Source organism: Meriones unguiculatus, chromosome 11 (genome assembly GCF_030254825.1).
Source record: "Meriones unguiculatus strain TT.TT164.6M chromosome 11, Bangor_MerUng_6.1, whole genome shotgun sequence".
Taxonomy (NCBI): Eukaryota; Metazoa; Chordata; class Mammalia; order Rodentia; family Muridae; genus Meriones; species Meriones unguiculatus.
Window position 1 is genome coordinate 49327978 of NC_083359.1, and position 13096 is coordinate 49341073.

General features: G+C 44.4%; 1 protein-coding gene across 4 annotated transcripts in view; it reads right to left on the reverse strand.

The window, feature by feature from the left end:
• Nucleotides 1-7980, reverse strand: part of Cpped1 (calcineurin like phosphoesterase domain containing 1) — a 113106-nt gene extending 105126 nt beyond the window's left edge. Inside the window, exon 1 of one of the 4 annotated variants that reach the window (XM_060364200.1) lies at nucleotides 7817-7980. In XM_060364200.1, the coding sequence (XP_060220183.1) occupies nucleotides 7817-7886 (70 nt within the window). In that variant the 5' untranslated portion in view covers nucleotides 7887-7980. Of the gene's footprint in view, nucleotides 1-7449; nucleotides 7592-7816 lie in introns of those variants that run through there. The other 3 variants (XM_060364199.1, XM_021658821.2, XM_021658823.2) reach the window with 3 other exon arrangements.
• Between the last annotated feature and the right edge of the window lie 5116 nt (nucleotides 7981-13096).

A 13096-nucleotide genomic window follows, 5' to 3' on the forward strand; every position in this document is an offset into this window, starting at 1 on the left:
TTCAACTACAACCTAAAGGAGAAAGCACAAGGGAGAGAGACAGAAAACCTAGGCTGGGGTGACAGACCCTAAGCCTGTTTGAGGCAGTCTGCCACAGGGCTAGTGCTATAGCCCCATGGAAAAGTACCAGTCTAACATGTGGAAGCTGTAGATTTTACCCCAATACTGCAAACAACAGGAACAAAACAAAACAAACAAACCAAAGGTTTCCAAAGTGGTCACCAAGAAGACTGCAGGTCGAGAGTGAATAGGAGTTTGTTGGAACTGCTCAAATGTGAGTTGGGAGTGGCCAGTGTGCTTGTGGTGGCAACTGGGTAGCAGAACAGTGGACTAAGTCAGTGTGCCTCCAAGGATGAATGCACAAGAGCAGGGATAATTTGAACAGAGAAGGGACAGACAATAAAAAGACCTCTAATGATATCTCAGCTTCAGGTCAACAAATGAGCTGGAAAGCCCTGGAGAGCAGCCTGGACAGGTGAAAACCTTGCTCTGGTCCTAGGTCACCTGGCAGCAAAGGTAAGGGGCTGGTCACCAAAACCCTCTGTCCATGAAATGCCTTGGTGCCCCTAGATACAGGAAGCCAGCACAAACCAAAGTCAATGTGTATGTGATCACAGCTGTATCTTAAGGCAGTAGATCCAAGCTCTGCCCCCATTTTATAAATGAGGACAGGTGGCTTCAGCAGGGAAAGAAAATTTGTTTTTTGTTTTGTTTTTCCTTTTCTTAAAGAAGGCTATGCAGAGTGTGGTCATTCAATCCCTGGGTGTCTGACTCACCTGTGCAAAGTTGGCTGGGGCAAAGAGCCAGGACTTCCTAGGCTGCTATAGTCTGCTATGGCCCCAGCCCTGCATCAATGCCCCTGCTTCACTGAAGCACTTGGCAAAGCTAAAATGTGGGCGGTGCACAGACATAAAAGTTGTCTGTCAGCCTCCTCTGTAAGAAGATTGTATTCTCAACAGACATCCAGCCTGGAAGGTCTGGCCAGCATTCTGGAAACCTTCTGCAAAAGACAGTATCATCAGCCAGTGGCTCAGCCCTGGGCAACACTTCACCTCCTACACTCTGCACATCTCCGCACCTGGCCCTGGTGCTCTTGAATGCTCACTGCATGTTTCCTGCGACTTCTCCCCAGTCTGCTGGTGCTGCTCCTTATTTTGAAGCTGCCTGCTTGAAGGAAATGTGCAAAGCTGAGGAACATGAAGAGTTGTTTACAGCTCTGCATGTGTCTCTAATAAGGGTGAAAGTTTGGAGGAGAGACTAAAGTGAGCTGGTAAAAATAAAACATCGAATTGGGTGTTGGGGAGACAAGTGTCAAAAAGAAAGAGTATGAACCTAAGAATCCCCCATATAGGGTGCTTCTCAAGTGATTTTTAACTGACCACATGTCAATGGGGTAGAGGTGGGGATACATGCAAACTGGAAAGGATTCCTTTGTTAGTACTTATGCAATAAAGTCACACCAGGCCCATTTATATGTTCAGGTCAAGCACTTTCACCAAGGTTTCATGGTGAATGTTTTACCCACTAAACCGTTTCACTGGCTTGCTATAAACTTAGAAAGAAACACTCCTTGCCCTAAATGTAAGAGCTCTTACCATAATATATATTAAATATTGGATTAAGTTTGTGATCTGCAACTTAGGCAAAGAAATGTTTTGCAGGTATGACATGATTTTAAAAAAAAAGCTCATCATAACTGAACACCTCAATTTGGAAGACAATTCACAGGATGGAATGAGGTATTTGTGCATCATACCTTCAATAAAAAGGGGGCCTGGTCCAGAAACAAGAACTCTTTTGGCTCAGTTACAAAATGAGAACACAATTCTAAAATGGCTAATAATCTTAGTACCTCTTCTGAGATCTACCAGTGAACAGTAAGTACACAAAAGAGCATCCAATACAATTCGTTGTGGCTAATCCACTGCATTGGATTTAATAAATTGCCTTGGAGACATACCTCTGGTCGTGTGTCTATGAGGGTGTTTCCAGAAAGGTTTAACTGATGAGGAAAGAGCAACGCTGAATGTGGGTGACACCATTCAATGGACTAGAGACCCAGACTGAAGAAAGGGGAGAGAGCTGAGCATATATATGCATCATCCATCTCCCTCTGCTTCCTGAACACAATACAAGCAGCAATACAAGCAGCTGCCTCACACTCGTGACATCCCCTTTCACCGCCCTATCCCTGCCCTATCCCTGCCCTGAAGAAGTAGACCTCTCCAACTGTGAGCCAGAGTAAAGCTTTCTTCCTTGAGTTGCTTTTGCTTGGTGTTTTGTCCCAGCACCAAGAATGACTAATATAATCAGCCATTAGGAAAACACAAACTACTACGAGAGCTCACCCTACAGTCATCTGGATGGCTACAATCAGACAGATAGCAAGCACTGCAACGAGGCAGAGAAACTGAACCCCATAGGCACCACTGGTAAGGAGGTAAAATGGCAGCTTCTCAAAATGTTAAGTATAGCTACCGCATGACCCAGAAATTCCTATGTATGCATCTGCTGAAAAGAAATAAAAATACAGGAAGACTTGTATAGTCTGTTCATAATAGCTACTCATTTAAAAAAAATGCCTTAATGAATATGAATCAATATAAAAAATCTAGATATTTATCAATGAAAGGACGCATAAATTTGGTTATTTACATAATGAAATGTGATGCAGTAAAAGGAGGCAAGGCACTAGCTACTTGCTACAGTGTGGTTGAGCTTCTGTAACATTCTAAGGAGAAGCCAACCAGGAAAGGCCACATGTAACTCCATTCACAGGAGCTGTCCAAATAAGACATATTTGTCCAAGAACACAGTAGCTGCCTGTGACAGGCAGGAGTGGGGACACTTACAGACTGTGGGTGGAGACAATGATGCTTTAAACTACCACGTTCCTGCATCACTCTGGAACTTTATTGAAAGCAAGCTGTGAGCACAGTAGGAATGGATGTTTTGGTAAACGAGTTCCCAATAAAACTTTTAAAAATAAAAACACTACCAGGTTATGGTGGCACCCACCAGTAAGGCCAGTACTAGGGAGACTGAGGCAGAAGGCTCATTAGTTCCAGATCAGCCTGGGCTACAGCCTAGATCAAATATACAAACAAAACAATTCATTTAAAAATTGGGTTTTTTGGCCTAGCATAGCTGTCCTCTGAGAGGCTCCACTCAGCAACAGACTGAAGCAGATGCTGAGACTCACAGCCAAACATTGGGCAGAGGACAGGGAGCATTGTGGAAGAGTGGGAGGGAGGATAGAAGGACCCAGAAGAAACAGAAGCTCCTCAAGATCAACAGAGCTAACTAACCTGGGCCCGGGTAGGCTTGAGGAGACTCAAGCACCAACCCAGAACCATGTGTGGACTGGACCTAGGCCCCCTACACATATGTACCTGATAGACAGCTTGGTTTTCATGTGGGTTCTCTAGTAAGGGGAGCAGGGGCTGTCTCTGACAGGGACTCTCTCGAATGCTTTTTGATCACTTCCCCTTGGCAGGGGTGCCTCAGTCCTGATACAACTTGTTGTACTGGGATGGGTAAGTGGGGGGAGGGGTAGATACAGGGAAAAGGGAAGGACAGTGGGACCAGGAAGGGGGGGCGGCTATGGTTGGAATGTAAAGGGAATAAATACATTTTTTAAAGATTAGTTTTTTTGAAAAGTGTGATCTTTTTAAAGATGTAAATATGCACTAAGCTGGTAATTACAATGAGAGTGAAAAAGGACCAACATTCCTATTTAGTCACAGGAACTATTAAGAGGGAACTTCCTTTGGCCAACTGAATTTAGTTCAGTTATTTGATCAAAGCCAAACAAAGCAAAAATGTCTTGTGAGTAAGCAGCTCTTAGAGCCAGCAGTAAGAGCTGCAGCATCAGGCCAGGTAGCATTTAAGTGAGTAACAGAAAGCAGAAGCAAAGAATAGGAAACAATTTAACTGGCTACAATCACTTATTCAACAGTCACTGAGTTACAGCTTACTAGTTAATTGCTTCTAGCTCAGTTATCACCACAGGGCCTTCCACAACCAACCAGAGTTCAGCTGCTTCGATTAAACTCCGTATTGATTTAGGCTGTTGGGCCAAATCTATCTATTCCCACAGCTTTTATTGAACAGATCCCTCTTCAAATAAGAAGGAACTAATTTGTGCTAAATGAAAAGGCACAACTGAAGCACTCACTTCATCTCCTGCCCTGTTACAACTGTTTAAATTTGATTATTTCTACTGAGAACCCACTTATTTTCTCCAGTGAGAGGATTTACAGGGAAAACTGAGAAATGTCCAAAATTAACAAAACCCCTCAGTTCCTACAAGGCAGCTGCAGAAGTGCAAAGTGTTCAGAAAGACAATCCTTTATTTATTTATTTTGTAAATGTACTCCTTTAAATTTTTTATTTTTTTATTTCTATGTGTGTGCTTACCTGTGTGAGTATGTGTGTCTGGGTGTCTGTGAGGAGAGTACCAGATCCCCTAGATCTGGAGTTAAGGGTGGTTATAAGCTACCTGACCTGGGTATTGGGAATTGAAGCCAGGTCCTCCAGCATATTGGAAGTGTTCTTAACTCCTGAGCAATCCCTCCAGCCCCCAACCAACCTTTTAAAGAAAGTTACCAAAGAAGGTGGAAATATCCTGATAGGAAAAAAAAAAAAAAAAAAACAAAAAAAAACTGAGGAAAAGTAAATTCTGACCCCAGAACAATGAAATCCAATTTTACTATTTATTTTGCACATGCCACAGTGCATACCTGAGGTCAGAGAACAACCTATGGCAGTTTGTCTTCTCCTACCACGTGGGCTCCCATAATTAAACTCAGGTTGTCAGTCTTGGTGGCAAACATCTTAACCCTCTGAGCCATCTTGCCAGCCCTTAAACACAATTTTAAAAAGCACCTATGTCCTAATTTCTCCCTTTCAGAATTCCCTCAGAACAAATTCGGTAAACCACTGAAGAAAGTTACACGCTAGCAGAAAGAAGGCCTAATTAGGTTATGTGTCAAGGAACTATAATTACCAATTTGCCTAATTAAAATGAGTATCTGAACATGCCTTAGGAATGTGAGCTTTCTCAGGTGAGACGTTTACATACCTCGTCAGCAGAGCAGGGCAGATTATGTTAACAAGGAATGGATGGTTGAGACTGAGACTCACTTATCAAACTCCTGGAGAAACAGAAGCTCTGTCTCTCAGACATCACCTCTGGTCAGGGACAGGTAGCTAATTCCAGATGATGACCACAGTGTAAACTAGGAACAGCTGCTTGAGTTAACTGAACTCCTTTGATGGTCGTGTGAGATCTCAACCTAAGGCTCTACTTCCCAAAGTAACTGGACTGCCCTGGGAGAGTCTGAGACAGCAGCACCTAGAAGCACTTGGGAGTATATCCATGTACATACCTGTGACATCTGACACAACAGGCCTCCCTGCCTGAGCCTTCCTGTTAAACGTTGGTGCCAAGACTGGCTGCTGGCTTTTTCAGAAACTCTGGCTGTTTCGGTTCTTGAATCTTCTGTGTATGCTACATTCATTTAAATATTAAAAACATGCTAAGAAACACACACACACACAGTACAGTCAATGCACAGGAACATCCACTATGGTACACTGTTCCCTTCAGAATAATGTCCCCAAATCCTAAGGCACCACTATTTACTCCCTACTGCACTGCACACACGTCCAGTGTTCAGAAGATTATCTCAAGTCTATTTCATGAAATATGATTCTTTACTTACTCTCTGATGTCAGTGAATGGCCTGCCCCCAACAAGCATGGATTGTACTTACAGTCCTGACTCCTCCCACTGCAATGGCCATCAGGAGCCAAGGATTACTATTTTGTGCCACAGTTCTAAGGCTGAGAACTTTCCTTCTCTATTCGCCCTTTCCTTCTCTATTCTTCACAACTTACTAGAGTGTGTAAATGAAACATGGTATTTCTCAGACTAGAAAGAAGCCTATAGTAGGAAACACTCCTGACTGCTAGAAGGAACACAAACAGATACAGCCCTTCTGGAAGGTAATGTGATGATACCTGGTAAATCTGGATATGCTTATACCCTATAAACCTTGCTCCTGGAGAAATTCTCCCACGTGTCTGCAGAAGGCAGTTTTATGAAAAGGCTTATTACAACACTGTTAACAGAATGAAAAGCAAAGAACTAAGATCATTGTACCAGTCAGGATCAAAGAAGAAATAGTTAACATATTAAAATTAGAAAAACTCCTGTGTCATGTTCAAAGAGATGGGATGGGATGAATATAAAGAAACTATGAGGGGACATTTTAGCAGCCAAAATACAGAGCCACTGTCACTCAGATACCTCAATTTTTGAAAAAAAAAGTCTGAGAAAATAAAGATTGTTGAGAAAAGCAGGGTCTTCAGGAGAGGGATAGAGCTTGCAAAAGGGAACCCTGAAAGGGCATCAAGTACAGGAATAAATATGCAGGTGTTTGTCGTCCCCCCTACCCCCATCTCCTGTGGGAACTTCCCATTGGCTGAGGCTCCTCCTTTCCCAGCTCTTCTGCCTTTCTAAGGAACGGGGCAAGTAGTTCATTGCTGCGAGTCCACAGCAGTCACTCTCCTAGAGCACTGTGGGAAAAGAAATCTGGAGAAGCAGAGAAGACACCAAATTGGAGAAGACTCAGCATCTCAATTAACAAACTATACAACACATGTACTTAATCAATGGGCCATTGCCCAGAAGGAAGTAAGGAGAACTACTTACAGTAATACGGATGCATCTCAAAAACATATAGGGTTAAACACACACACACACACACACACACACACATTAAATTTGCAGAAATATACCGCAGATTTTTTTCCCCAGTCCACAAGTGGATTTTTGGCTGTGCACAACCTGTGCAGAATCTTGAATTGTAAAGAGGGAAAAGAACCAAAGGCCTAGCAGAGAATTGTAGTGTTAATCTTCTTTGGCTATAGCCAGAGTAAGTCTGAGGAAATGAGGATGTGAAGGTTGAGAAGGAGCCAGACTTCCCAGTCCCAACGGGCTGTGAAAGAGGAGAACAGGTGCCAAGGTCCTCCAGGGTTTGGAACCGGCCTGCTTCTTTTTCAGAGCAGTTCAAGCAAATTAGAGGCATGAGAACTGAGTAAGAAAGGGTAAACATGAGTCAAGAAAGATAAACTTTCCTGTGGTTCTAAACTAACAGCTTGAGAGAAACTGACCCCTAAGTTCCCAACTGAACAGAGGGGAACAGGAACCAATCGCGTTCCTTCTGAGCAGCTCTAGCCCAGCATTATCTTAACACCTAGCATATGTTCCACCCTGGGTTACAGTAATATTCTGAATGTGCTAACGCTCCCTTTGAGACCAGATAGAGGGCCAGATTATCTAAGACCAAAGTCCAGGAACGCTACCCGGACCCAGCCTGCCTTCCCCCTCTACTGTTACAATAAACAGCCGGATATAAAATACAATCTTTCCACTGTAACAACCTCTGACACGCATCCCTCGCTTGTCAGGTGCCTCCCATAAGCTCGTTGTGGTCGGGTTCTACAGATGAGGAAACTGAGGAAGTCGGAAAACTGGTCCCACGGCAGAGCCCAAGCAGTTATTCACTTCTCTGCCAGCTCCGCCCGACTTCCGTTTTTTGTTTTGTTTTGTTTGCTGTTTGCAAGGTCAGGTCAAGGCCAGTGAAGAACCAGCACTGCGAGGGACCCACACATTGGTCCCCCGTGCGGTGCGGTGCGCAACCCGCGAAGGGGTCCGGCTGGCAGTGCGCGCCCGCGACCGGAAGGTTCCCCGCGCGGAAGGTTCTGCAGCTCTGGAGTCCCCCTTCCCGGGCGAAGAGCCAAGCAATACCTGAGGAAAATGCGTCCAGGGTCCTGCCCCTGGCTCTGTGGAAAACATCCCCCGCCTCTGCAGCTGACATGGCGAGCGGCTTTCTGGCCTTGCCAGGGCACGTTCTGTGGGAGGAGGAAGCGCCTCCACACCGCCCCGCAGCCCCGCCTGAAATAGTTTCTGGAACCCGCCCTCAGCTCCAGGAGGGACAGGCAGGGCGGAGCTGCCCCGGGTGCTGCTACTACTGCGTGGGCGGGACTAGGGAATAAGCCACCCCTCAGGTCATGGTTCCACTTGCGCAGGGACAGACTGGGTGTTAAGGCTTTGACGCCTGGAGTTGACAACCATAAGGCAGCTTCGTAATTTGGGATTTCAGACTAACAAAAATAGCAAAAAGAAGTTTAGTATCTCCCATGCAATACTTGGGAGATACTTATGCTGTTATTTTATTTTTTTAAATTTGTTTATCAGAAATTCCATTTCAACCTTATGCCCTAAACTTTATGTTGCAACCCTTCCAAACTACCTACCATAATCTCGGGAGCCTTTAAGAAATCTGGACTGCCTGGACAGAACCACTGTTACTATCACCGTTTTCTCTTGCTGTGCAGCGGGTATAGCCCTAAGCACTTTGTGTTTAACTCAATAACTAACTCATTGGCTACACTTGTCAGATAGGGAAACTTATGCTCAAGGAGGGACACAACTCTTCAAAACTAAGAACTGCAGGCGAGCAAAGCAAAATGGAATCTGTCCAGCTCAGAAGCCCTTAGACTGAACTACAACCCTCATACTTGCTACCAGTCCAGATTTCAAGGTAGAAATGTTGAATTCAGATCTCCCAGAAGAGGAAGTTTTGATTAAGCACTACAGGGAATTCCTAGGATATGCCAAGTTTGTGAAATTCTCTTGTGCAGTTTGAACACTTCTCTTTTCAAGAAGTGTATTAAAATGTTTGTGTGGTAAACAGAACCAGGATGGCTGTTCCGTGATCTTGAAGTCATATACAGGTCATAGTGATTTAGAACAGAAGTGCAAAAGAGCTTATGTCTCACTGCCTGAGTTCATCCTAATACTACCACTTACTTGAGGTGTGATCTTCAAAATTAGTTTCTCTGCATCTCAGTTTCCCTACCTGTCAAACGAGAATAATAACAATACCTAGGGTTGTAGGGTTAGTAAGAATCTTAGACAATGTGGTGATTTGCACATAAAATGTCTCCCATGGGCTCATGTTGGACAGTTGGCCCCAGCTAGTGGTGGATGAAATAAAAGAAATAAAGCAGAAAGTAAAGGACATAACTGCTCCTAGGCATGGTGTAGGAGAAAGTTTATTATTGATACGTGGGAAAGCAAAGCCAGAGTCAGACAGCTATGAGAGTCCAGAGTAGGCATGACCAACTGAGCTGGGCCATGTGGGGAGAGAGAGAGGGGAAGGGAAAGGTGGGAAGGAGGAATCAAGGGCAGCCACTAGGAAACCAAAGCAAAATGTCTGGAATATATAAGAAGGAGCCTCTAGATGAAGGGCAGGCCAGCCCTGTGCTGGAGAGTTCAGGGTAGAGGGCTGGCTATACCAGCCAACCCCGTAACGGGTAACTGAAGACTGCTGTGGGAACCTGAATTAATAGGTACCTTAGCTGTTCTTCCTGGGTTTGAAACTTAACAAGTGGCAGTATACGGAGGGGGGAGGGGTGCCATTGAGAGAACTATAGAAGGTAGTGCCTGGCTGGAGAAAAAAGTTCTTCTGTGTCTTGGACATAATCTTGCTCCTAACCACTTCCTGCTTCTCAGTCCCTACTTCTCAGGCAGTAACTTTTTTTAAATTTTTTAAATTTTATTAATATATTTATTTATTACAATTTATTCATTTTCTATCCCCACTCCAGCTCCTTCCCTTGTCTCCTCCAAGTCCCCCATCCTCCCTCTTCTCCCACTAGGCCCCTCCCCTAGTCCACTGATAGGGGAGGTCCTCCTCCCTTTCTATCTGACCCTAGCCTATCAGGTCTCATCAAGGCTGGCTGCATCATCTTCCTCTGTAGCCTGGTAAGACTACACCCCTGAGGCAGAGCTGATCAAAGACTCAGACAGTAACTTTTGCAACCACAAGTCTCTCAATTCAATAAATATGTAGATCTAGTTCTTTCTTTGCACAGCACATTTGAAAGGAGCCTTTTAAAAAGGAGAACTGTTAGGCAGGTGGTGGTGGTGCATACCTTTAACCCCAGCACTGGAGAGGCAGAGGCAGAGGCAGAGGCAGAGGCAGAGGCAGGTGGATTTCTATAGTTTGAAGCTAGCTTGGTCTGCAGAGTTCCAGGACAGCCAAGGCTTCACAGAGAAAATCTGTCTCAGAAAAAAAAAAAAAAAAAAAAAAAAAAAGATGGAGAAATATCACCAGGGTTGGGAGTAAAGGGATAAGGCATAGATTTTAGAAGAGTGAAGTCACTGGCTGGTATGCCACCCCACCACATAATCATTCTTACAGGGGAATGGAATAGATAATATATTTGGCTGTCTTAAACAATAGGCCATCTATCAACCATCTTTCTCAGGCAAACAGTGTTCAGATCTCTTTTCTAGAGAATGGACTTTCCTGTCCTCAGCATGGAGTTTGCGTGACGGTGATGGCAGTTCTTCCTGGGGGCTCCAACGCTGGAGCCAGTACAAGCATGCCACTTGCTCTGCTCGGCTTGTGTTGCAGTTTTGTCAAAGTTGAAACACACTTCCTAAACAGAAGTTCCTGTCCTGGGCGGTACGAGTGCCTCCCTCCTCCAAGCAAGCAGAACAATTGCCTTCATTCATCCTCTAAGATATGAAGCAGCTGAGCTTTTGTCATTCTCTTTCCACTTTCTATAGATGTCTGTCTCCTCCTTGAAACTGAATAGTCACCGTGCAGTTCTAGCACCTGCCATAGCAAAGCCCTTGTGCTCATTTCCCTCCCTTGCGTCTCAGTTTCCTCGCCTGTGGGGCCGACCGAGTTGGTGTGAGCCAGCGAGGCTTCTAGATTTCAGCTGTGCAGAAGAGGCTGCTACCTGTACAGAGAAGTGCCTTGCTCTAACAGACAGCAACGTTCTTGGTGAGACTCTGCAGAATTGTAATCATATGTCTATTTTATTGGGCAACAGAACCAGGATATTTGGTTAAGCATTGCTCTGGATATTTCTGAATCGATAATTTTGAATGAGTTTTGTGTTTACCTATGAAGTGTGAAGTTTCACCTTCCTTAGTGTGATGGTCCTTGTAGTAGTTATTGTCTTAGTCACTGTTCTATTGCTGTGAAGAGACTCCATGACCATGGCAACTCTTACAAAGGAAAGCATTTAATTGGGGCTCATTTACAATTTCAGAGGCTTAGTTCATTGTCATCATGACAAGAAGCACAGCAGCACACAGGCAGATATAGTTCTGGAGGAGTGCCTGAGAGTTCTCTATCCAGATCTGCAGGCAAAAGGAAGAGAGAAAGAAACTGGGCCTGGCTGAAGATTTTGAAACCGAAAAGCCCAGCCTCATCGGCACATTTCCTCCAAGACCACACCTACTCCAACAAGGTCCCATCTCCTAATCCCTGTCAAATAGTGCTACTTCCTGGTGACCAAGCATTCAAATATACGAGCCTGTGGCAGAACATTTCTATTCAAACCACCACAGTTACCTTTCTCCTTGCTGTAACAAGTACTGGATATGATAGTTGAGTGAGAAGTGTTCCCCACAAATCTCAGACACCTGAATACTTGGTCCCCAATTGATGGCTCTATTTGGGAAGCTTAGAAGATGGGCCTTATTGAAGAAAATATGTCATTGAAGATGGCATTTGAGAGTTCAAAGACTTGCATCATTCTAAGTTTTCTCTGCTTCCTGCTTGCCATTCCAGATGTGAGCTTGCAGCTGTTTCTGCCACATACTTGCTGCCTGCTGCCATGATGTCTCTCAGGAAATGTAAGCTCAGATAAATTCTTTATATGTTGCTTCTGGTCAAGGCATTTTATCATGGCGACAGAAAAGTGACTAATACACCAAACAAGAAGCAATTTAAGTTTTTTGTTAATGTTTATTTTGACTCGCAATCTGAGACAGGGAAAGCATGATGGCAGGAATGTTGAAACTGAATAGTCACCGTGCAGTTCTAGCACCTGCCATAGCAAAGCCCTTGTGCTCATTTCCCTCCCTTGCGTCTCAGTCTCTGCAATCGGGAAGCAGAGAAAGGTGAACGCTGGTACTCAGCTTACCTGTCCTTTTCGTTCAGTCCATGGATGATGGTGTTCAATATTTAGCTCAGGTCTGTCTTCCCACCTCAGCTAACCCATGCTGGATCCCCTCACAGCCATGCGCAGAGGCTTGTTTCCTAGAAGGCTCTAGATCATGTCAAGTACTGATTATCATTGGCTTCATTCAGTTGGTTGAAGAGCTTTATGACTAAGAGACTAATCTTTTTCCAAGCAAGAGTAATTGAGCCCAGCAGACAGCTTGAGCCTGAAGTGAGAACCAGTGTTCATCCAGAGCCTTCCATGCTCATCTTGGTGGCACCAACCTGCCAATCTTCACTGTAGATTTTGGACTTGCTTGCTTCCATAATCACATGAGCAAATTCCTTCAAACAAGCCCATTTATGGATATAGCTACATGCTATTGGTTCTGTTTCTTTCAGTACAGACTATAGGAGTGAGAGATGAAAAAATTAAAAATCAGCGGCTATTATTAAAGTTTAAGGCCTGAACTAAGTTTCGCTGGATAGAGACTTGTCCAGTAATGCCCTGAGGGGTAGAACTTCTCTTAACTGCATTCTTTTCCTGATTTCTAATTACACAGTTGCTAGGAAACTAGCCTACATGACCAGGCCAGAACTGTTTGTAATCTTGGCGCCTAAAGTGGACCAATCATTTCAAAAGTCATGTAATACCAAATTTACCCAATCATGTGATGCCAAAACATGTACGTCACTGCTTGTGTTTTTTTTTTCCCTTAAAAACTCTGTACCCCTAGACCTTGGGGCCACATTCCTTTTCTATTTCCACAAGAGGTTTGCCTCCTGTGTTCGAACACATACACAATTAAAAAACCTCATGTATTTATAGCGGAGTCTATTTATTCCTGGTCTTTGGATGTTGAAATCCCAGAGTTGGAGACATAGTGCAAGCTGATGTTGTCTGGAGGCCAATATCCTCACAGCAAGTTGAAAGCACAGCGTGTCTCCTCAGGGCCCTGCATACAAACCAAATATCCCTCACCTCACTCGGTCCTGCCTTACACAGGGGCGGTTGGAGTCAGGGACAGAGGGAAGTCCTGTGTGTACAGGGTTTTCACTTT